The sequence below is a fragment of the Aotus nancymaae genome, unplaced genomic scaffold (genome assembly GCF_030222135.1).
Source record: "Aotus nancymaae isolate 86718 unplaced genomic scaffold, 86718_ANA_hifiasm-v0.15.2.pri h1tg000006l, whole genome shotgun sequence".
NCBI lineage: Eukaryota > Metazoa > Chordata > Mammalia > Primates > Aotidae > Aotus > Aotus nancymaae.
In genome coordinates, this window is record NW_026988417.1 from 36,217,605 (window position 1) to 36,242,961 (window position 25,357).

The window sequence follows — 25,357 nt, forward strand, 5'->3', positions numbered from 1 at the left end:
ATAGTGCTGCAGTAAACATATATGTGCATGTGTCTTTATGGATGAAAATTCCAAAAACCAGAACACCTCTTCTCTAGAGATGCTTTTCTAGTGACCCAATCTAAAGTAATTACTTCTCTTTTGCATCATACTGTTTTAATTCTTTGCAAGAATGTGCCAGTATCAGGTATTTTTTCTTGTTTATGTATTGACATACTTATTGTCATTCTCCCACTAGATTATAAGATCCATAAAAACAGAGGCTTGTCTGTTTTTACAAAATTTCAAAACAGCTGCATTCCTGGTCCTATAGTCCTTGGCACATTAGAAAAGTCCATGAGAATTTGTTGAATGGATGCTCATGTAAAAACAAATGAATGAATGAAGACTCAGCCTAGATATAATTTGTGGAAGAAAGCCTTCTCTAATCCCTCCCACACCTCCCAAGATAGGCCATGTACCCTCCTCTTTGCTTCTCTGAAATTCAGTGTATGACTCCCAATAATCCATCCATTTCATTCAAGAAGTATGTGTTGAGTGCTGACCATATGGCAATCAACATTCTAAGTGCCAGGAATAAAGGAGCAAACCAACTAGTCTCTCTTCTGAGGAGCTTCTAACATTGTTGAGAGAGACAGACAATATGGATTCCAGGGGTAATAAATGCATTTTATTGAATAAATCCTCCTATTTTTCAAATCACAGAAAGTAGGGTTAGGGAATGCCAGTTAGTCAGAGAAAGACTCGGTGATAAGGCAATATTTGAGCAGAGATTGACAGAAAGTGATGGAGCAAGTCATGCAGATGTCTGGAGTTGGGGTGAGGAATTCAGGCATAGGGAACAAGGAAAAAGTCTGAGGTAGGAGTGTATTCGGAATATTCTAGGAAAAATCACACCACCACACTCCAGTCTGGACAACAGAGTGAGACTCTGTCTTAAAAAAAAAAAAAATAGGAACAGTAAAGAAGCCAAGTGTGAGTGAACGAAATAATTACAGATGGCATCAAAGTAAGGTCATATGAGACCTCATGGGCAATATGACTTACCATTAAGAGAGTTGCTCAGGTTCTATAGTAGAATAGAATACAAAGGAATGATCAATGCAGGAAAATAGAGCAAGCAGAGAGAACTAAAGTAAGTGGGGTAGATAATGAAACATCATCTGGTTAGGCAAACTTTTCATCACCTGCCTATAAGTGCCGAAAGTTCTAAGGCCTGGAATTGTCTTATTCAACTTATCCAAATGGCCAGTCAAATAGCTGGCACATAGTAATCAATTTAGTTAAATCTTTATTCACTTAAATTAATAGAATATGGAGTTACATTTTAAGCAAGTCCATATACCTTTTATCTATATGCCTGTTTGGCAGGCTATTTTTTGGTATTTTCCTTATTTTTTTCATTTAAACTAAGATATTTAATCAAAATACACTAGACTCTGATTATATAAACTTCAATTAATTCTATATGTGATGTATACAGATATAGGTTGATTACTCAGGGATGGAAACAGTTCAGTGGAAAGAACATCAAGCCCACAGAGCGAAGAACATCCAGGGCATCAGGAAAAGACATGGTATTTAAATAATATGTTATTTGATTTGCAGGTATTTATTAAGGACCTCTAGATACAGAAAAGAGGATAGAAAACAAGAACAAAGAGGATAACTTGGCAAAAAGTAAAGACAGACTGGGGAGAAAGCAGGTGGTGCAGAACCCAATAAATAAAGAGCTTGTGATTGTACCCAGAGATACCAGCTACTCTTGCTTTTGCATCTTTTCTCCATCCTGATCTAACCCTTACTGCTTCAAAAATGGGACAAACAAAAAGCATCCTCACTGGTTTATTTTCGTACTTACCTGCAGCAGATTGCAAGTCCTTGAGGAGAAGACTGGTTCTTATTTGTTTTTAAGTCCCCAGACCTGGAACAGTTGGGCGTTTAGTGGGTATAAGCAGAACTGCCTTGCACCATCACCCTACTTGAGTTTCTCTATACAATACCACCAGAGTCATCCTACGTAAATCTCATATTGTGTAAATAAAGAGAGGTGGAGCAAGATGCTAAATAGAAGCTTCCACTGATTGTCCTCCCTGAAGGAACACCAGACTAAACCATTATCTGCACAAAATACCATAAGAACCAAAAATCAGGTGAGTGATCCCAGGACCTGGTTTTAACTTCATGTCACTGGAAGAGGCACTGAATAGGGTAGAAAAGACAGACTTGGATTGCCAGTGCCATCCCTCCCTCAACCCTCAGCAGCAGCCACGTGGTGCAGAGAAAGAATCTGTGTGTTTGGTGAAGGGAGAGTGCAGTGATGGTGGGACTGTGCATTGGAATTTAGTGCCCCTGTCACAGCAGGAAGCAACACGAGGCAGAAATCAGCCAGTGCCCACTGAGGCCCATTTAGACTAGGCCTAGTCAGAAAGGAATCACCCCTTCCAGCGATGAGAAACTGAGTTTCAGCAAGCCTTGCCACCATGGGCTCAAGTTTTCTGGGGTCCTGAATAAACTTGAAAGGTAGTGTAGGCCACAAGGACTCCAACTCCTAGGCAAGTCCTGGTCCTGGGCTGGGCTCGGAACCAGTGTGGACATGGGGTGCATGCAAAATAGCAAGATACCAGCTGGGATGGCCAAGGGAGTGCTTGTGCCACCCCTCCCCCACCCCCAGGCAGTACAGCTCACATCTCTGGAAGAGACACTTCTTCCTTCCACTTGGGTAATGGAGAGGAAAGAATAAAGAGGACTTCGGCAACTTGGATACCAGCTCAACCACAGTAGGATAAGGCACTGGGCAGAGTCCTGAGTCCCCATTCCAGGCCCTAGCTCCCAGATTACATTTTTATACACACCTTAGGCCAGAAGGGAACCTGCTACCTTAAAAAAAGGACCTAGTCCTGGCAGGATCCATCATTTGCTGACAAAAGAGTCAGCAGTGAATGATCAGCAGTGATACCCAGGCACTGCTTGCCATGGGCCTTGGGTAACACTCAGAGAAGTGCTAGTTGCAGGTATGACCCAGCACATTCCCAGCTGTGGTGGCTATAGGGAGAGATTCCTGCTTTAGAAAAGGAGAGGGACGAATAAAGGGAAATGTATCTGGCAATTTCAGGCACCAGCTCGGCCATAGTAGGGTAGAGCACTAAGCAGGCTCTTAGCATTCCCAGTTCCAGGCCTTGGCTCTGAGATGGTATTTCTGGACCTGCCCTGGGACAGCGGGGTGCCCATTGCCCTGAAGGGAGAGTCCCAGACCTGAAAGCATTCACTACAAGCTGACCAAGTATTCCTTGGGCCTCAAGTGAATGTTGGCAGTAGCCAGGCAGTACTTGCTGTGAGCTTAGGGTAGTGGTGGCCATGGAAAGAGATTCTTCTTCTCGTGGAAAGGGGAGGGAAGACTGGGAAGGACTTTGTCATATGGCTTAGGTGCCAGCTCAGCCACAGGAGAATAGAGGATCAGGTAGATTTCTAAGGTTTCCAACTTCAGGCCCTGGCACATGGACATCTCTGAACCTACCCAGAGCTGGGGACAACTTGCTGCCCTAAAGGGAAGGACGTAAGCCTGGCTGGCATCACCACCTGCTGGCTGTAGAGCCCTAGGTCCTGAGTGAACGTAGGCAGTAGCAAGGCAGTGTTACCCAGGGCCTTGATGGGACTCACTGCTGTGATGGCTTCAGGTCTAACCCAGCATAGTCCCAGTGGTAGTGGTCACAAGGATGCTTGTGTCACCCCTCCCCCAGCTCCAGGAAGCTCAGCACAGAGAGAGGGACTCTGTTTGGGAGAAAGGAAGGGAAGATAGCAAGAGTCTCTGCCTGGTAATCCAGAGAATTATTCTAGATTTTATCCAAGCCCACCAAGGCAGAAGAGCCACATGTTACTGGGCTTGGGGTACTCCCTAATGCAGATACAGCTACAGTGACCAAAGACCTAGAAAACAAACCCAAGTCCCTTTTAATACCTGGAAAACCTTCCCAAGAACAATAGGTACTGACAAGCTCAGACTATGAAGACTACAATAAATACCTAACTCTTAAATACCCAGACTCCAACAAATATCAGGAAAACATGATCTCCCCAGATGAGTTCAGTAGGACACCAAGGATCAATCCTGGAGAGACAGGGATATTGTGAACTTTCAGACAGAGAATTAAAAATAGCCATTTTGGGGAAATTTGAAGAAGTTCAAAGTAACACAGAGAAGGAATATGGAATCCTATCAGGTAAACTTAACAAATAAATTGGTGTAATTAAAAAAGAATCAAGCAGAAATTCTGGAGTTGAAAAATGCTGAAGAATGTATCAGAGTCTCTTACCAGCAGAACTGATCAAGCAGAAGAATTAGTGAGCTTGAAGACAGGCTATTTGAAAATATACAGAGAAGAAAAAAGAATAAAGAATGAAGCATGCCTGCAAGATCTAGAAAATAGGCTCAAAAGGGCAACTCTAAGAATTATTGGCCTTAAAGCAGAGATAGAGTGGGGTAGAAAGTATATTCAAGGGATAATAGCAGAACTTCCCAAACCTGTAGAAAAACCAGTATTCAAGTACAAGGTTATAGAACACCAAGGAGATTTAACCCAAATAATCTACCTCAAGACATTCAACAAATGCCATATTGTCAGTTTCTTTGCTTAAAAGTTTTTGATGGCTTCCTTCTGCCTATAGGATCTCTCTTTAATATAACTCCATCTTCATTTTCCACTGTTCCCCACATAAATAATCCATGCCAGTCTATCCTCAGCCTGTCCTTGAAGCACTTCTTGCTGATTGCTTATTCCTAACTCTCAAATTCTAGTCACTATATCTATTTCAATTCCTGCTTCCTATCAGAAATACCTTTTCTTCACCCATAGCCACCCCACACCCTGTCCTTCACAATCTAGCTGAATGAAGACCTAGCTTTCCCAAGACATCTTTTCTGGTTTCTAAATATCTCCCCTTCTACTCTCTGAACTCATAAATCCATCACATGTGGCCCACTGGTACACTGAGCCAAGATTGAATCCAGTAGGGCAGGGACTTCTAAAGAACATGTTTAGCGGATCTGAATACTTAGGATAACTTCCATTTAAAAAGAAATTTTCATCTGTGTCCAGCCCTTGAGCTTTATATCACTCTTTAAGAATACCTTCTGATAGCCAACCTCATTAGTGGGCACCTGGTATTTACCTTCATCTTAGTCACAAAGTTCATAAACCTTTTTCTTTACCTCTGACATCCATTAAACCCCAAAGATCTGCCAATTCTACCTCCCTAAATACTTCAGTAATCTGTTCCTTTTGTTCAAATCTGTATTATTGTTACCTTGACTGTTGCCATGTGTACCCTGACTGTTTCCTTTGCCTTCATCTCTGGCTTCTCCTCCCTAATACCAAACTCTTGATCTACTTTACCCATCTGGTCCATCCTCCACAATTTTGCTACAGTGATATTTTTGAAACACCAATCTGACCCTTGTCCGCAAGATACAGTCTATGCTTCTTGGCACAATGTGCACGTTCTTTTTTACCCCTGCCTACTCTAGAGGTCTCATCCGTGACTCTTTCCCACAGGCTAGCCTTTCTGAACTGCATTTGGTTCACCAGCTGTGTTCCTTTTCTCCCCTGAATTTTCTCACCCACTGTGCCCTCTGACTGTGGGAGATGGGGGAGGGCCTTAAATTGTCTCCCAGGCAAATGAGTAGAAAAATTTGTCCTCATTCATTAAACTATAGTGAAGTCCTTCTATGAGATCCCAGAGTACTTTATTTCTAACCTTTACTGGCATGTCATATTTGTTTTAATTAATTTTTAAATGCCCCTCCCCACTAACTGGGAGTTCTTAGAGGTTAGCGATCACATTAGTTACATCTTCATATTACCAGAAGCTGTTATAGCAGAGGTCCCCAGCTCCTGGACTGTGGCCTGTTGGAAACTGGGCCACGCGGCAGAAGGTGAGCAGCAAGCCAGCATTACCTCCTGAGCTCCATCTCCTGTCAGATCAGCGGTGGTGGCATTAGATTCTAATAGGAACTTGACCCCTATGGTGAACTGTGCATGCGAGGGATCTAGGCTGTGGACCCCTTATGAGAATCAAATGCCTGATCTGAAGTAGAATGGTTTCATCCCAGAACCATGCCCCTACCTTACCCCTCTGTCTGTGGAAAAACTGTCTTCCACAAAACTTGTCCCTGGTGCCAAAAAGTTTGGGGACTGCTTTGTTATAGTACATGGCTCATACTAGATCCATCATAAATGGTGGATGATCGATTTCAATTTATTGATTAAATTACTAAGACCCAGAAGCTGAAACTCTATACCAGTACTACGTAAAAGAAGCATAATGTGAGTCACAGATGCGAGCCACATAGGTAATATTAGATTTTCTACCAGCCATGTTCTAAAAAGTGAAAGGAAACATAAAAGTCTTTTTTTTTTTTAGCTCTAAGAAAAATGTAGTCATCTTTTTTCAAATGAGAATATTTTGTGAAGGTCACTTCCAAATATATCATATTTTCATTATTCTTTCTGATTTTTTTTTATTCTTTGTTATTCTTTCTCTGACATGATTTTTTTAATTTTAATATTTTAAGATAATATCTGAAACATTTTAATACATGATCAATATGAAAATTATTAATAAGGCATTTTACATTATTGTCTTTATCCTGAGTTTTTAAAATTCAGTATATCTTACACTCAGAAAACATTTCAATTTGGACTGGCCATGTTTCAGGTGCTTGACCAGCTGCATGTGGCCAGTGGCTCCCAGGCTGGACAGCAAAGCTGTAGATGGTAGTGAGGTCTGTCTGGGTGGGATCATCCTGATGGGATAATGGCCTGACTGCCTGGTGACAGAAGTCCAGCTGAGAGCTGTGGAAGCCTTAACTAGAGGAGCTGCAGTGGGAGTGGAAATTCATTTGTATGTGTAAAAAAAGAAAATAAATCCAGAAAATGATTAAGAAAATAAATTTTTCACCTGTCAAATGAGTAACTTTTTCTTTTATCTGACCACTTTTGGTCATTGTGTTAATAGGGGATATATAACCTGAAATAAATATGTAATGCCACTTTCAAAACTGCTGTAGAATCAGGACTAAGTGACTGTAATACATGAGGCAACAGACTAAAACATGTGGTCAGTGAAGCATTTGCCTGCTGCATTAGTCTTGAAACTTGACTTGAAATCAACAGAGGCACATGATGGAAACTATAACCCTTTTCATTTCCAAATATTAAATTAACAGTCGTCGTCCTAGTGGGTGTCATTTGTTACCTTTTGTAAAACATGGCTTTCAAAAGAAATTGCCCCCACATGCCTTTGCAATGTAGTGTGACAGCATGGTCTCAGAGTGGGAACTCCTCCATGTACTAGTCCCAGCCCTTTTTCTTCATTCTGAGAGGCAAGTGTCAGGTTACCAGGTGTGTAAGGAAGTGTGAGAAACTTGCAGCTTACCCCAACAGGAAGCTCTTGCCCACACCTACTTTCTACTTGGATACCACCTGAAGGCACCAAAGAGGTGGATGCTTACCCTGGGCAGAGGTGTTTCCTGAAACCCCTTTGGTCTGGGGTTTGTCGGCTCTTCATTGCTGAGGTTTCATCTCTCCATGTCTCCTTGGGCAGGGTAGATCCAGGCCCATCCATCTGGTTTTCTTCCTCCCTAGACCCATGGGAGTATAACCTTCTCCTTAAACTGCCTCCTGTACATGAGTAATCTTTACATCAACATCTCTAGCTCTCACCCCTCCATAGTTGTGTGAGGATAATTCTTTTTTTTAATGTTAATATGTTTAAAACAGGACTCATTCTTCTTTTCCCTTTCTGAGTTCTCAAGTGCTACTACATCCCAGTCTTCAAGACTTTCAACTCCTGGCTTAGTCCATTCTTTCATCCTTTAAAACTAGATCCAAGCTGCCGCTGTTCTGGTTGACTCATCTGCCGCAGTGTTTCTTAGAAGCTTGCCTTTTCTTTCTATTTTGAAAATCTCTGTCTTTGCACAGGCTTTCGTTTCTTAATAGCTGAATGCCTGTGACACTCTTTTTTGGATCTTTCCCTACCCGTGGTGTTTAGGTGCTCTGGTCCAGACTATGCACAGCTGTTCAAACAATATTCCTTGAAGAGTATTTACCAGATTTTGCTGATTCTAAGATGCACGGGTTTTCACATTTTTTACATCTCAGAGTCAGGATTTTTACCTTACAAATAAATTGTGTGTGATCATGTAACTGGCAGTGACATCGCTGGGGGCTGGGCCCAGGAGCTCCATTTTGCCCCTTCAGGATATGAGGTTGCTTAGATGTCTTCTTAGGGAAATGAAGCAAAGGAATGAGGAGGTCAGGCCTTTTTGAGAGACTCGACATCTTGATCCAAGAGCAAATGAGCACAAAATAAAGTTCCTTGCAAACAACAGTTTGAACTATGGCTTGAATGGAGTAGAACTAAAAATTCACTTTATTCTGCTAACCAGAGGATGAAGAATTGGGCACAAAGCCTCAACTACTTACAGGCAAATAAAGAAACTAGAAATCTTTAACTTAACCTACACATCAGAATCATGTGTTAAGTTAAATTTTGTGGGTCTTATATTAGCTTGGCCTTACTAATAATTTCTGGTCACTTACTGTCACACTGCAAGTCTGTTATCAGTTGTAACTACCTTTCTTCTTCCGTTTCTTCTCTCTCACCACAGCTCACCTATTCTGTGGAGCCCAATCTCCTTCTCTAGACATGTGTGTTTTTTTTTTCTTTCCGCTCTTTCAACTATCTTCCTGCTTGGGAATCTCAAAATGCAGAATTAAAATACATCTTGCTCCACAAGTTACCAAAATATGTAACTAGCTTTTATAGTTGACAGGGTTTGTTGTGATGCCCTTGGTCTTTTCTCTGCATTGTCAAGTAACTACTCATCCCTTTTCCATTTTCTACTAATCAAATGGATGTTGCTTTTTGCAGTGAAATAGTGAAATGCATGTCTCTTTGTTGAATCACGCATCATTTCATAGGGCCAGAGCTCCAACCTGTTTAGGTCTCTTCATATTTCAGTCCTGTCCATCAAAGCCTGGACAGACTTTACCAAGTCAACATTCCCAGAAGTATTATAAGCATGTTACATCATCCTTCTCCCATCTACATGAGTGAGGCAGCTTATAAAAAGGGAGAAGGGAGACAAAGAGGCAAAGGGGAAGGAAAGCATTATGTCATGGTTGACTTTCATTGCTCAATTTAATTGTAAATATCAGCTCACCACTTCTGCCAGCTGGAATGGCTCTTCTGGAATTCTCATGCCTGACTTCTTGAGGCAGTATAACTGTCCTTCCTTTACTTTGTACTCATAGGCAATCTTCTACCTAATGTTCCTCCTAGATATGCAGCAGTGACATCATGGGAGGCTCTAGAATGTACTGGAGCAGCTAAACTTCGCTGAGCATTTATTTCTGCTAAATGGTGGCTGATTACACCAACACTGAAAATCACTCAAGAGGATTAATCTTCTAATAAACAGAATGAGAGAGTATCGCCCATTTCCAGGAGACTGCATGTCCCCATTGAGTACAGTCACCATGAAGCCTTTCCCAAATTCTGAGCACATGGCAGCTATTTCTTTTTCTTTCTTTGTATAAATGTAGGGGTACAAGTACGATTTTAATGCATGGATATGTTGGGTACTGGTGAAGTCGGAGCTTTTAGCATAGCCATCACCCAAATAGTATATATTGTACCCATTAAGTAATTTCTCATTTCTCACCCCTTCTCACCCTCCAAACATTCTGTCTCCAGTGTCTTATTCCACAGTCTATATCCACATGTACACATTATTTAGCTCCCACTGGTAAGTTAGAACAAGTGGTATTTGAATTTCTATTTGTTTTTTTCACTGAAGATAATAGCCTATCTCTTTCTATCCTTATATTGTATTATAGGAGAGGGGGAAACCTTTTGATAAGTCTTCATACAATAAAAAGAGCACTCATTTAAGAGGTCTCCTTTGTTAATAATTAGATATGGTCCCTTGGGAAAGTAACATACCTCAGTTTTCTTATCTATAAAGTATTTCTTCTACTTGATCTTTAGGTTTTCTCTTAAGTCTCCACATTTATGATGCTGTGACTTTACCAATTCTACATGGGCAGACCATGTCCCATTTCTGTCTTTGCAGAGCTGTTCTGTGTATCAACAAGGCCCACCTAACCTCTATGAAGGGCAGTGTCCTATGTACCTGTCCTTCAAGTCCAGATACATATGTTACCTCCTCACTGACCTTAATCTGAGCTCCAGGGGCAGATTAAGGTACTTTTTCTCCTGAGCTTCATTTATTTTTCAGACATTTATTGAGCCTCTGCTCTGTACCAGGCAGAGTTATGAGTGCAATGATACCATACTATTGAAAACAGAGTGCCTGCCCTGGTGGAGGTTACAGTCTTACAGAGAACAGTTGTAAACAACAGTGACCAGGGTGATGCTTGCAGCCCAGGAAATATAGGGTGCTCTGGGCATATGTAAAGGTGGGGAGAAGCTCAGCCCATCTGAAGACATCAAGAAGGCCTGTGGAGGAGTTGATGTCTAAGCTGAATCCTCAAGGATAGGTAGTGGGAAATGGCTAGGTCAAAAGAATATTCTAGGCAGAGAGAACATACTTTCATAGGCAAATTTGGGAGAAAATGCTAACAGTGTATAGAAATTACTACCTGCCAGGCACTTATTCTAAGTGCTATGTATACATTAACTTGTTCAATCCTTGCCATGAGTCTAGGAGATCAGTCTTATCTTCTTCATTTTATTAGGTAAGGAAACTTAGAAATAAGAAGTGAATTGCTTCTGACCCTGAAGCAAATAAATAGCAGAATGAGAATTTGAACCAAGGTAGTTTGGCCCGAGTGTCCATACTCCTAATCACTATACCATACAGCCTCTTTTGTTCTCACATTGGTGGATCTTTATATAGACAGTACTCAACCAAACAGTGGTTTGACTTATGATTTTTTGACTTTGTAATGGTGCAAAGTGATACACATTCAGTAGAAACTGCACTTCAAGTACCTGTACAACCATTCTGTTTTTCACTTTCAATACAGTATTCAGTAAATTACATGAGATACTCAACACTTTATTATAAAATAGGCTCTGTGTTAAATGGTTTTTTCCAGCTTTGGTCTACCGTAAGTGTTCTGAGCACCTTTAAGGTAGGCTAGGCTAAGCTATGATTTTCAGTAGGTTAAGAGGAGTATTAAGTGAATTTTCAACTTACTGTATTTTCAACTGGCAATAGGTTTATCAGGCTGTAACCCCATTGTAAGTAGAAGGGCATCTATATCTATATTTGCATAGAGATGTAAATGTATGTGCATGTGTAAATATATAAGCTATATATTTATACCTGTTGTACATGCACATGTGAGAGCATATATGTATAGCTAGAGCATGAACAATGAAGGAGAACATGACATGAAATGAAATTGAAGTGTTAGGCAGGGACCTGATCACAGAGGAGCTCATAAATCAGGTCATGGATTCTAGATACTATCTTCGGGATGATAGGAAGGTTAAGCAGGGAAGGTGTAAAATAGCATTAAGAGCCCAGGTTCAAATTCCACCTCTACTGCTTGTTTCCTGTTACTTAACTTCTCCATTCCTCAGATTTTCATCTGTGAAACAATAATATTAATAGTTTTATCTATTTCATAAGTTTAAGGAGTAAATAAGTGGCTCTATGTAGCTTTGGACTATGTAAAAGGAAATCTTAGCTATGGTCATCAGATTTGCATTTTTAAAAGGAGCTATCTGCCTGCAGTGTGGTTAATGGGTGAGAGGGAGCAAGAATATAAGCAGTGAGATACTTTAGGGAGCTGAAGTTGTAATACAGACACATGTATACTCAGAGGACACGCAGATACAGTGATTGCCAAAATCCCAGTGACAGGAACAGAACCAACTTTGGGTTTTTTACTTAGGCACTGATATGGTTTAGAGGTTTATCTGCTCCAAATCTCATGTTGAAATGTGATCCTCATTGTTGGGGATGGGGCCTGGTGGGAGTTGTTCGAGTCACAGAGTCGAATCCTTCATGAATGGCGTTGGTGCCCTCCCCATGGTAATGAGTGAAGTTTTCACTCTATTAGTTACCAGAAGATCTGGTTATTTAAAGAGGCTGGCACCTCCTTCCTTCTCTCTCTTGCTCCCTCTTGCCTTCCACCCTGAGTAAAAGCTTCCTGAGGCCCCACCAGAAGCCAAGCAGATGCTGGTACCATGCTTGTGCAGCCTTGCAGAATCATGAGCCAAATAAGCCTCTTTTCTTTATAAATTTCCTAGTCTCAGGTACTCCTTTATAGCAACACAGAACAGACTAACAGAGGCGTATGGTTTGTGGTCAGGTGTCCTGCCACTGAAGGAAGTTGGTCCCCACTGGCAGCCTAGTTCAAGTTCCTTTATGCAGTGAATTTTTCCAACTTATCACAGACACACAACAATTTCCATCTTGCTACTTCTTCTCTGCCCCTCAAAACTCCTGATCCCTTCTCCATATTCATTAAGCCTTGATGGTCAGAGGTCCTGACTTAGTTCATGGTCAAGGGTTCAGTTCTTCCTATCATGTTATATTGAACTGTCCAGAGGCTAAATCTCTCAAGACACAGAGCATCAGGTCTAGGCAGTTAGTTGTCTTCAGAAGGCTTTGGATGAAGCATCATCCAACCTCATATTGTTGGTCTCTTTCTTTCTGGTGATAGTGCATGACACCAGAGGCCAGTCAGTTCTTTCTGGGCTTGACTGAGGACCTATTTTTCCCAGAATTGCCTGTTTTAATCATGCCTCGCTATGTATCTGTCATATGTCTCATAACCAAGGGAATAATTGCAAGTGACCTGAACTCAGTATTCACAATAGTTCTAGTAAAATGTAGTCACTGAAGATGAGGACCTGGGATTTTTCTTGAGATATGCTTATCTGGAGCAAGTCATTCTACCCAGAGAATGATTTATACCACATGTACAAAACATAACTCATCATTGGTAAATAGTATCTGACAATGCTAGTCTGAGTTTTAAGACTTCTCTGCTTACCACCTTCTGTGAGATGAGCATTCTAGAAATGGGACATAAATACTAAAACAAATTATAATGAGTGCGATCTTTACCACTGTATTGACCTTAGAAAGCTATGTCCTTAGTACAACAATGTTCTTGCTGTTCAAATCTTTCTAAACCTGCTCTGCACTCCTTTGAATATTTTTAGTGGTAGCAGATGTTAATCCTTTCGTGAATAAGAAAAGATTTTATTCTTTTAAAAGAACCACAGGTCTTTTAAAAGCTATGTCTTATATACGTAAGGGCCAGTAAGGCTAGAGAAATACCACTTTTAATCAAAACAAAATTCAAGTACAAAGCAACAAGATTTTTTGTGTATACAAAATGAGATTATTCCTAAAGAGGAAGTGCTCTGAGCAATGGCAGAACTATTGAAATAAGTGTGTAGCCTTCCATTGTAATACCTTTGAAGAATAGCCTTCGTTTCAGTACTGAATTTGTTTTCAAAAAATCAGTCATATTATCTCTGTAGTTATATTTCCATTTTGAATTGAGATATTGTTCTGTGGCATGGGAAAAATGAGAAAGAAAATATTTTGGAAGACATTTAAGTTATTATCTAAGCCTATCTGAAGAAATGATAGTGCAAGGCCATTATGAATTCAAATTCGACTTTCTCTTTTTAGAAAAAAAATTTGAGTGTTATTTATTTTTTACAAGTTGCTTTATTGTTAGGTAATCTTGATATTTAAATGACAGTGTTGATTTCAAGGAGTAAGGTTTGTTAGGGCTTTATTTGCTGGCTTTTTGTTTTTACACCAATTTAGTGCAGTATAAAAAACATGATAAATTAGCTTCCCTAAGAAGTTTTTAAGACAAGTGAGATAGTTTTAAGTAAAAAAGGTAATATCAAATTACTTTCCTAAGCTTTTATGCTTAAATGATGAAATAAGTAAAGATACATAAAATGTGCTGTCAACAAGTTAGTATTCCAATAAATAGTAAATTAGATTCTAGACTCTGCAGTGCCTGGACATTAGGCTAAAAGCTAAACTTAATTTTTTAATGTATGCAATAAATCTTGTCTTGTTGAGCCCTTTATGTTCCAAGTGTTTTTTGCCAGTTATTGATCATGCGGATATTTGGCATAGCTGTCTGCCCAAAATGGTGTTTTATATTGCATGAGTTGGTTGTTTCATTTATTTATTTCCTCAGTGTCTTCCCGGTTGCTTGATTTTTATCTTTTTCATCATTTTCTGCCCATAAAGACATATGGGAAAGAACAATTTAAGGGAGAAAAGCTGGAGGCAGAAGAATATTTAACAAGGTTACTGAAGTAAGAAGATATGGAGCTATGAAGGCCTGGATGAGGGCAGTACTGGTGGCCAAACTATAAGGAAATAACAGATGCAAAAACTATTACAAAAGACTTCCATCAGTGGCAAATAAATGATGTGATACTTGGGCTTTTGAAATAAAGGAAAATAAATAATGAAAGCCCTATTAGGACATTTTTACCCTGATCATTTGGTTCACATGTAGTTAGTTCTTTGTATTTGCAATGCAAATAGATGTGTATGGTATTATTTTTAAAACAGCTTTATTGAGATATAATTTACATATAAAATTCACCCATTTGAAGTATATGATTCAGTGGTTTTTAGTACATTCACAATTGTGTAACAGGAAAATCAATTTTGAACATTTTCATCACCACAAAAAGAAACCCTGTGCCTTTTAGGTATCACTCCCCAGGCACCCCATTCTGCTCCCCACTAGCCCTGAACAACCACTAACCTACTTTTTGTCTCTATGGATTTGCCTATTCTGTACATTTCATATAAATGAAATCATACAATATGTGGTCTTTTGTGATTGGGTTAATGCTTTCAAGGTTTATCCATGTGGTAGCATGCAATGTATTTCATTGCATTACTTATTATACCTCAAAAGTATTCCATTGTGTGAATTATGTCATATTTATTTATCTGTTGATCACTTGATGGACATTTAGGTTATTTCTATATTTGGGCCATTATAATGCTGCTATGAACATTCATGTACAAGTTTTTATGTGGATGTATGTTTTCATTTCTCTTGAGTATATGCCTAGTAGCAGAATTACCAGGTCACATAGCTCTCTTTTTAACCATTTGTGAAACTGCCAGACTGTCTCCAAAGTGACTGAGCCATTTTGTATTCCCATCAGCAATGTATGAAGGTTCCAATGTCTCCACATTCTTGCCAACACTTGTTATTATCAGTCTTTTTTATTATAGCCACCTTGTGAAGTGTTATCTTATTGTAGTTTTGACTTGTATTTCCTGATAACTAATAATATTAAGCATCTTTTTTATGTTGGAAATTTGTATATATTCTGTGGAGAAATGTCTACTCAGAACGTTTGTCCATTTTTAAGTGAGTTAGTTATTTGTCTTTTTATTACTGAGTTGTAGGAGTTCTTTATATATTCTAGCCAAAAAAAAAATCCATACAAAAATGATCTGCAAATGTTTTCTTTCATTTTGTGTTTATTATTTTTCACCTTCTTGATAGTATCATTTAAATCATAATATTAAAAAATTTTGAGTAAATTCACTTTATTTTTTATTTGGTTCCTTGCATTTTTAATGTCACATCTAATAAACTATTGTCAAATCCAAGCTCACAAATACTTACTTCTGGCCAGCTGTGGTGGCTCACATCTGTGATCCCAGCACTTTGGGAGGCCAAGGCAGGTGGATTACCTGAGGTTAGGAGTTCAAGACCAGCGTGGCCAACACAGCAAAACCCCATTTCTACTAAAAATAAAAAATTAGCCAGGTGTGATGACAAGCACCTGTAATCCCAGCTACTCAGGAGGCTGAGGCAGGGATAATTGCTTAAACGTGAGAGGCAGAGGTTTCAGTGAGATGAAATCGTGCCACTGCACTCCAGCCTGGGTGACAGAGGAAGACTCCATCTCAAAAAATAATAATAATAAAAAAAATACAAAATAAAGATTTATTCCTATGTTTTTCCCTTAGGAGTTTTATAGTTTTGACTCTTAAATTTATGTCTGTGATCTATGTTGAGTTAATTAATTTTACATGGTATGAGGTAGGGGCTGAGCTGCTTTTGAATGTGAATATCCAGTTGCCTCAACATCATTTGTTGAAAAGGTTATGGATGTGACATTGAATTGTTTTAGTACCCTTGTTGAAAATCAGTTGGCCTTATGTGTGAAGATTTATTTCTGGATTCTCTATTTTATTCCATTAATTGAACGTCTATCCTTATGCCAGCACTATACTGTCTTAATTATTGTAGTTTTGTAGTTTGAAATCTAGAAGTGTAAGTTCTTCAATTTTATTCTTCTTTTGTAAGATTGTTTTAGCAATCTTGGGCTTTTTGACTTTCCATATGAATTTTAGGATTAGCTTGTCAATTTCTGCAAATAAACCAACTAGGGGTTTTATAGTGATTGTATTGAATCTGTAAGTTAATTTGAGAAGTAATGATGTCGTAACAGTATTAAGTCTCCCAATCCATGAACATGGAATGCCTTTCATTTATTTACATTTTCTTTAGTTTCTTTCAACAATCTTTTTGTAGTCTTCAGAGTATAAATCTTGCATTTCTTTTGTTAAATTTATTCCTATGTTTTCTTAGTGATCTTATAAATAGAATTGTTTTTTTCTGGTGCTCTTTTAAATTGAATTTTTATTTAATTTCATCATAGATTTTTCATTGCTAGTGTATAGAAATATAATACATTTTTGTTTATTGATCTTGCATCCTACAACTTTACCTCATTTATTGATTAGTTTATTTGTAGTTTATAGGTATTAATTTTCCTCTCAGTACTACTTTAGCTGCATCCTATACATTTTAGTATGTTGTACTTTTATTTTCATTCATCTCAAAATATTCTTTTTATTTCTCTTGTGACTTCTTTCTCATTGATTATTTGGGAGTATATTAGTTTCCACAAATTTGTACATCTTCTAAATTTTTTTGTATGATTGATTTATAATTTTATTCTACCACATTCAGAGAACATACTTTGTATCATATAAATTCATTTAGATGTATTGAGGCTTGTTTTATGAACTAATATGTATTCCATCCTGGAGAATGTTCTATGTGTGCTTGAGAAAAACAAATTCTGCTGTTTCTGGGTAGATTATTTCATAGACATGTCTTTAGTTTGTTTATAGTATTGTCCAAGACTTCCAATTGTATATCTTACCAATTGTTCCTCCCTTTATTGAATGTAGGATATTTAAGTCTCCATTATGATAGTTAAATTGTTTATTTCTCTCTTCATTTCTGTCCATTTGTGCTTCATGTATTTTGAGGCACTGTTGTTAATTGCATGTAACATTTATAATTGTTACATTGTCCTAATGAATTGATTCTTTTATCATTATGAAATGGTTCTCTTTATCTCTCATTATATTTTATGTTTTATAATCTATTTTATCTGATTTTAGTATAGCCACTCTAGCTTTCTAGTGTTTGCTGTTTGCATCATATATCTTTTTCCACCCTTTTACTATCAACCTGTTTATATATTTGAATTTAAAATAGTCTTCTATAGACAGCATATAGCTGGATCTTGATTTAACCCAGCCTGACAGTCTATGCCCAGGTGTCCAATCTTTTGGCATCCCTGGACCACACTGGAAAAAGAATAATTGTCTTGGACCACACATAAATACACTAACACTAATGATAGCTGTTGTGCTTTTTAAAAAATTGTAAAAACAAAAATCTCATAATGTTTTAAGAAATTTTACAACGTTGTGTTGGGCCACATTCAAAGTCATTCTGTGCTTCATGAGGCAGGTTGGGCAAGCTTGGTCTATGCCTTTGACCACATTGTTTAATCCATTCACATTTAATGATATTACTGATGCAGTTGGATTTACATCTGCCACTTTACTTCTTTTCTATGTTTTATATCTTTTGTATTAGGAATTCCTATTTTATTACCTTTTTGCATTAAGTCAATATTTTCTAGTATAATATTTTAATTCCTTTAATGATTTTTTCACTATATTGTTGAGTTCTTAGGAGTTATTACAGGGCATATACATCTTAATTCATCATAACCTGTTTACAATTTATACCAATTCTAGTAAACTGTAGAAAGATTATTCCTATATAACCCTATTCCTTTTCCTCCCTTTTGTGCTATTATTGTTATCCCTGTTACAGCTAGGTATGTTATAAATTCAATGTCATATTGTTATAATGATTACTTTATATAATTGTACGTCATTTAAAGATCAGAGAAGAGCAAGTTTATATTTATAGCTTTTCTTATATTAACCTTTAGATTTATCATTTTTATTTCTCTAAATAAGACCTTCCTCAACCACATCCAAACAGTATCAGCCAAAAGAATGGAGATGAGATTATGTGTATAGTTCTTGGGTTGTGCCTGGCATAACTAAAGGTGCCATACACATTGCAGTGGATTTGTATATTTATTTTGATGAGTTATTGGCAGATAGTCTTATAACAATTTTAATGATTTCAGTATAACAATTATGATTTCAGTATGTTGTAACAATTTTCTGGTAGCTAGAAGTAAAATGACTAGAAGAAGAAGTGCTTTTTAAAATCATACAAGAATGAAATGTGATCCCTAGTGGCAGCCCCATAAGTATCTGGAACTAAGAGGCTGTGTGGTGCTCTGGTCTCAACACAGTCCAAAGAGAACCAAAAGGTAAGAGTAAGCTGGATCCCAGTTGTCTAACTCTAAACAAGCCTAGTTCTTTAACATTCAGCTGTTAACAAGTTCTTTAACATTCAAATAGCTTCAGCCATTTAGTTTTCCACACAAATCACTTTTTCCATGGACAAGCCATACAAACATCACAGGGAAGAACTTGCCCTGATTCTTGCTCTCCTTCTGTGCCAGAAGCATGGATCAAAAAACTAGCAGAGAGGACATGAGGTCCTACCATCCTTGGGCACTGACCTTGTAATGGTGACCACACCCATGGGTAAAGACCAGTGAATTCCAAGCCCTGACCAACCAGTGAAGCCATCCCTTCTCACACTTGCCAGCCTTTTTTTCTTTTCTTTTCTTTTCTTTTTAAGATACTTAAAATCACTTGCTTCTCTAGTTCTTTTCATTGTGATGTTAGGGTCTCAGTTTTAGATCTTTCCCACTTTCTCCTATGGGTATTTAGTGCTATAAATTTCCCTCTAAACACTGCTTTAGCTATGTCACAGAGATACTTATATGTTGTGTCTTTGTCCTCATTGGTTTCAAAGAACTTATTTATTTCTGCCTTAATTTCGTTATTTACCCAGTGGTCATTCAGGAGCAGGTTGTTCAATTTCCATGTAGTTGTGTGGTTTTGAGTGAGTTTCTTAATTCTGAGTTCTAATTTGATTGCACTGTGGTGTAAGAGACTGTTTGTTATGATTTCTGGGTTTTTTTGTTTTTTTTTTAATTTGCTGAGGAGTGTTTTACTTCCAATTATGTGATCAATTTTAGAATAAATGTGATGCAGTGCTGAGAAGAATGTATATTGTGTTGACTTGGGGTGGAGAGTGCTGTAGATGTCTATTAGGTCTGCTTGGTCCAGAGCTGAGTTCAAGTCTTGAATATCCTTGTTAATTTTCTGTCTCGTTGATCTGCCTAATATTGACAGTGGGGTGTTATAGTCTCCCACTATTATTGTGTGGGAATCTAACTCTCTTTGTAAGTCTCTAAGAATTTGCTTTATAAATCTGGGTGCTCCTATATTGAGTGCTTATATATTTAGGATACTTAGCTCTTTTTGTTCCATTGATCCCTTTACCATTATGTAATGCCCTTCTTTCTCTTTTTTTATCTTTCTTGGTTTAAAGTCTGTTTTATCAGAGACTAGGATTATGACCACTGTGGTTTTTTGTTTGTTTGTTTTGCTTTCCATTTGCTTGGTAAATATTCCCCCATCCCTTTATTTTGAGCCTATGTGTGTCTTTGCATGTGATATGGGTCTCCTGAATACAGCACACCAATGGGTATGGACTCTTTATCCAATTTGCCAGTCTGTGTCTTTTAATTGAAGCATTTAGCCCATTTACATTTAAGGTTAATATTGTTATGTGTGAATTTGATCCTGTCATTATGATGCTAGCTGGTTATTTTGCCTGTTAGTTGATGCAGTTTCTTCATAGTGTCAATGGTCTTTACAATTTGGTATGTTTTTGCAGTGGCTGGTACTGGTTCTTCCTTTCCATATTTAGTGCTTCCTTCAGGAGCTCTTGTAAGGCAGGTCTGGTGGTGATGAAATCTCTCAGCATTTGCTTGTCTGTAAAGGATTTTATTTCTCCTTCACTTATGAAGCTGTTTGGCTGGATATGAAATTCTGGGTTGAAAATTCTTTTCTTTAAGAATGTTGAATATTGGCCCCCACTGTCTTCTGGCTTGTAGGGTTTCTGCCAAGAGATCTGCTGTTAGTCTGATGGGCTTCCCTTTATGGGTAACCTGACCTTTCTCTCTGGCTGCCCTTAATATTTTTTCCTTTATTTCAACCTTGGCGAATCTGATGAATATGTATCTTTATGGTGTTCTCTGTATTTCCTGAATTTGAATGTTGGCCTGTCTTGCTAGGATGGGGAAGTTCTCCTGGATAATATCCTCAAGTGTGTTTTCCAAGTTGGTTCCGTTCCCCCCATCACTTTCAGATACACCAATCATACATAGGTTTGGTCTTTTCACATAGTCCCATATTTCTTGGAGGCTTTGTTTGTTCCTTTTCACTCTTTTTTATCTAATCATGTCTTCATGCTTTATTTCATTAAGTTGATCTTCAGTCTTTGATATCCTTTCTTCTCCTTGATCAATTCGATTATTGATACTTTTGTATGCTTCATGAAGTTCTTGTGCTGTGTTTTTCAGCTCCATCAGGTCATTTATGTTCTTCTCTAAACTGGTTATTCCAACTAGCAATTTCTCTAACCTTTTTTCAAGGTTCTTAGCTTCCTTGCATTGGGTTAGAATATGCTCCTTTAGCTCAGAAGAGTTTATTACCCACCTTCTGAAGCCTAATTCTGTCAGTTCATCAAACTGATTCTTCGTTCAGTTTTCCATTGCTGGCAAGGAGCTGTGATTTTTTTGGAGGAGATGAGGTGTTCTGGTTTTGGGAATTTACAGTCTTTTTGCACTAGCTTTTTCTTATCTTCATGGACTTATCTACCTTTAGTCTTTGATGCTGGTTACCTTCAAATGGGGTTTTGTGTGGATGTCCTTTTTATTGATGTTGATGCTATTCCTTTCTGTTTGTTAGTTTTCCTTCTAATAATCAGGCTCCTCTGCTGCAGGTCTGCTGGAGTTTGCCGGAGGTTCACTCCAGACCCTGTTTACCTGGGCATCACCAGTGGAGGCTGCAGAACAGCAAAGATTGCTGCCAGTTCCTTCTTCTAGAAGCTTTGTTCCAGAGGGGCAACTGCCAGATGCCATCAGGAGCCCTCCCTTATGAGGTGTCTGTTGACCCCTGCTGGAAGGTGTCTCCCAGTCAGGAGGCACAGGGGTCAGGTACCCACTTGAGGAGGCAGTCTGTCCCTTCACAGAGCTTGAACACTTTGCTTGGAGATCCACTGCTCTCTTCAGAGCCAACAGGCATGAACATTTAAGTCTGCTGAAGCTGCGCCCACAACCACCCTTCTCCCAGGTGCTCTGTCCCAAGGAGATGGGAGTTTTATCTATAAGCCCCTGACTGAGGTTTCTGCCTTTCTTTCAGAGATGTCCTGCCCAGAGAGGAGGAATCTAGAGAAGCAGTCTACTTGCCAACTTTTAACCCGTTGTTCAACCAAGGGTATTATTGTGATATTGGGGTTCAGGGGTTCAAGGTGCCCTCAGCTCCCCTGAGAGGATGTTTCTCGAGGTTCTTGGTCTCCTGCCCTCTCAAGAATGAGAGAGGGGACCATGGTACAGTATGCAGTAAATACCAGACTCAAAAGTGTTTGTAGAAAGTGATTTATTTAAAGAGAGAGAGAGAAACAGGAGAAGGAAAGAGAAAGAAACAGCTAACTCTCACGCTGAGTGAGAGAATCCAGAAAGATGGAATCCAGGAGAGAAAAGCAGCTTGCACACTGAGTGGAAGGGAATAGAGACTGAGATGGAATTTAGGAGGGGAAGATAGGCTTCCACGAGAGAGTGTGGAAGGGAACCCCAGAGGGGAAATCCAGGAGGGCAAAGAAAGCTCCCACTATGTGGGAGGGGATTCCAGAAAGCTGGAAATCCGATGTGGGTAAAGGAGCAGGGGAATTTTTCCTGGGAGAAATTCCCACCTCCCCAAGTTTCTCTGGCCAATGAAAGGAGTTCCTTTAAACTTCTGTTGGGGAGATTGACTCTTAGTTTCTTCCTGCACCCACAAAATTTAAACATAAACTGTTAGGTCTCCCAGATGGAGAGAGATGGGAGGGAGCATGGTGCTGGGAAATTCTTGCCCTTATAACTACTCCCCGTTATGGACCCAGAAAGAGAACACATTCCCTCATTATTGTCCTCCTCAGAACAGGAGACCAGAGTAGCATGTGAAGGTTATTCTATTTCCACTGAGGGAGTCACTTTCTCAGCATTTGCAGCAGCTCTGGGGATATCCTTCCCAAGAATGGTGAGGTGGAAAAGTTCATCTTTTGTATTTAAAACATTAGACACAAATCCCCATGTGGCAGGATATTAATTTACCAAAAATCACTCTGTAGCATGTGAAACACCCAGAAAGATTAACAACAGATAAGCCATAAATGTTTTCTTTACCTTTTCATTTTCTGGAAGCATTACCCTTTGCAAGTCATCATGGGCTGTCCATTATTTATCAAATTAGACTATTTTATAGCCCTATTCTGTTCTTTTATTACTAGATGATTTCTGTGCTCTTCTGAAGCTCAGTAATTTACAGCTCTGTTCAGTGGAACTTACTATGATATGAAATACTCTGTTTCTCCTCTCTCCAACATGAGAACCAGTATGGGGCTACTGAGAACTTGAAGAACTGAATTTTTAATTTTTACTAATTTATATTTACTTTTAAGTATCCCACTTAGAGGCCCTCAAACTGGATAATGAAGTTGCCTTCTTTGATATCCCCTTTCTTCATATTGTGTGATTAAACTTAGTAAGACAGATTAAAGGGAAGAGCCCCAAAATCAGTGCTGATATTTTCATATATGATAAAACCCATGGAATGGGCCATAAGAATATTTTTTAAAGAGTTGGCATTTATCTGTTAGCCTTTTAAAAACTCAAATGCATTTAGAGAAAGATCTGGACAAGCCAGATCTGTGGGGGCCCATAGCCAAGAAATGGGATGTGCACAAAGTCCCCAGGATCTGCTGGGACCACAAGGGAGGACTCATACTCTGAGCTTTCATCTCACCAAATTTCATGCAAGCAGGAGGAAAAGAGTGGGAGGGTCTTGTTTGCACCTATGGGAAGCAAGGAAAGGAAAAGACATTTTCAAAGCTACAATTGGGAACATTTACTTTATGCAGATAGCAGTTGAGTGAAGGTAATGAAACCCATGATGCTCTCCACAGCACTTTTCAAAGAGTGAACTTGTAAAAGTTTGTTATAGACTGCCAGAATCTTCTTTAGTAGTCTTTGAAGTAGGGAGATAGAGGATCCTATTATCCTTGCTTTTCTGTAAGGCATACCTTTCATTTTTGCCAGTACATGTTTTTCAGATATATATTGATGAAAGCCAAACTGCTTACACATAAAACAGACATAAGCAAAATATCTGTCCTCATATGATAAAATGTGATGATGACAGGGCTTTCTTTTTTTAAAAAAAAAGAAATGTAGATGTCTGACTTGAAATCAGTATATGGTAATGTCCAGTATGGTTTTCCTTTCTCATATTAATACATATGGTAACATTATATACATATAGTGATTTAATTGTCTTAAATTTTATGGTAACCTTATCCCAGCTGCTTCAGACCTTAAAATTCTGTTACCAGTTCAAGACAACAAAATCTCATGCTCCAAAGCCTTCAACAGTTAGCATTTCATTTTCTCTGGGCCCAAGTCAGCAATATAATCAGAAACACAATAAGAAATTATAATGTTCATTCCCAACCCATCATGGAGTGAAAAATCTCTTTAAATGGATCTTAAAAATCATTTTCCTTCTGTAAGAGAAAACATGCTGCAAAGAAAAGTTAAAAGTCACATTAGTTTGACATTATAAATAAGAACAAAGCCCGCAGGTAAACTGATGCTGCTTCATCCATTTGTCCCCAGGTCATAGATCTGTACTGGGGAGTGGAAGAAGATGACTGGGACAGCCCAGAGCTCCAGAAGACCCGCATGAAGCTGCTGGAGGATTGCTTGAAAACTTCTGCAGGTCCATGTTTTGTTGTGGGTATAAAAAAACTAATGCTTTATATTAACTTTTAGATGAATGTGAGAATTCTTGCTGATTTGTGATTTGTACGGGGCTTTTTAAATGAGGAGGAAAAAGACGTATTTATGTCTATTTAAATATTTTAAGCTGTCTCCTGGCTCTCAATGTGTGAGAACAAAAAACTTCAACTTTCCATAAGAAGTGCTACAAATTAATGGTGAATAATTTGAAATGGTAATCAAAAGGATGACTTGGGTTTGACAGCAATTTCTACAACACCCTGTGATCAACAATAAGGATTAGTCTTTCAGACCTACAATAATTATGCTAGGTTTTCTTATCTTATTGTATAGTATATTCCATCATAGTGTTTCTATTTCTTAACACTAGAATTTCTGGCATTTTTTTTTAACAAAGTGGCTGAAACGTTGTTAAAGTAAATCAAACATACTATGTCTCATCTGCCAGTAGCAAATGATGCCCTGTGAAAAAGTTTGTTTCTACAATGATTTTCAGCTACATGTTCATTATAAGCTAAAGAACAACAGAGATATTTCAAGTGGAACATTATTATTAATTCATTATTTTCTGAAGAATACTCACTCCTCTGTGTAAGCACAGTGGTAGTAAGATAAATAGGTCATCCTATGGCAGGTGATTGTGCAAAATCACTGCCTTAATTTAGCTTAAGAAAGTCTTATCTTGAATCCAAACAGATCCTACCAATCGATAGGAAAGTTGCCCCTTTGAACATAGGTTGCTCTAAAACTGACAGATGAGTGTTAAAATTACTAGTGAGTGCTATGAAAAGAAAATCACATCATACTGTTAAAAACTAGGTTCAATATGTCAGCAAAAGTGTTCTTAATATTTACTTGCATATCCATCTATATTTGGCTCCACATAGGATTAGGAAGATCTACCGAGATGGTATCAGAAATTTGAACAGCTGATGGTAAATTACTTACCCGGGCTAGTAAAGTATATAAAGGCTGTATCATATAGTATTTGTAGTATTCCATATATAGACAGGTTGTT

At 38.4% G+C, this 25,357-nt stretch overlaps 1 protein-coding gene across 4 annotated transcripts in view; it reads left to right on the forward strand.

Moving 5' to 3' along the window:
- NWD2 (NACHT and WD repeat domain containing 2) overlaps positions 1-25,357 on the forward strand; it is a 208,408-nt gene that overhangs the window by 94,762 nt on the left and 88,289 nt on the right. For 2 of the 4 annotated variants that reach the window (XM_012475003.2, XM_012475004.2), the window contains exon 3: positions 24,217-24,333. In XM_012475003.2, the coding sequence (XP_012330426.2) occupies positions 24,217-24,333 (117 nt within the window). Of the gene's footprint in view, positions 1-24,216; positions 24,338-25,357 lie in introns of those variants that run through there. The other 2 variants (XM_012475005.2, XM_064366251.1) reach the window with 2 other exon arrangements.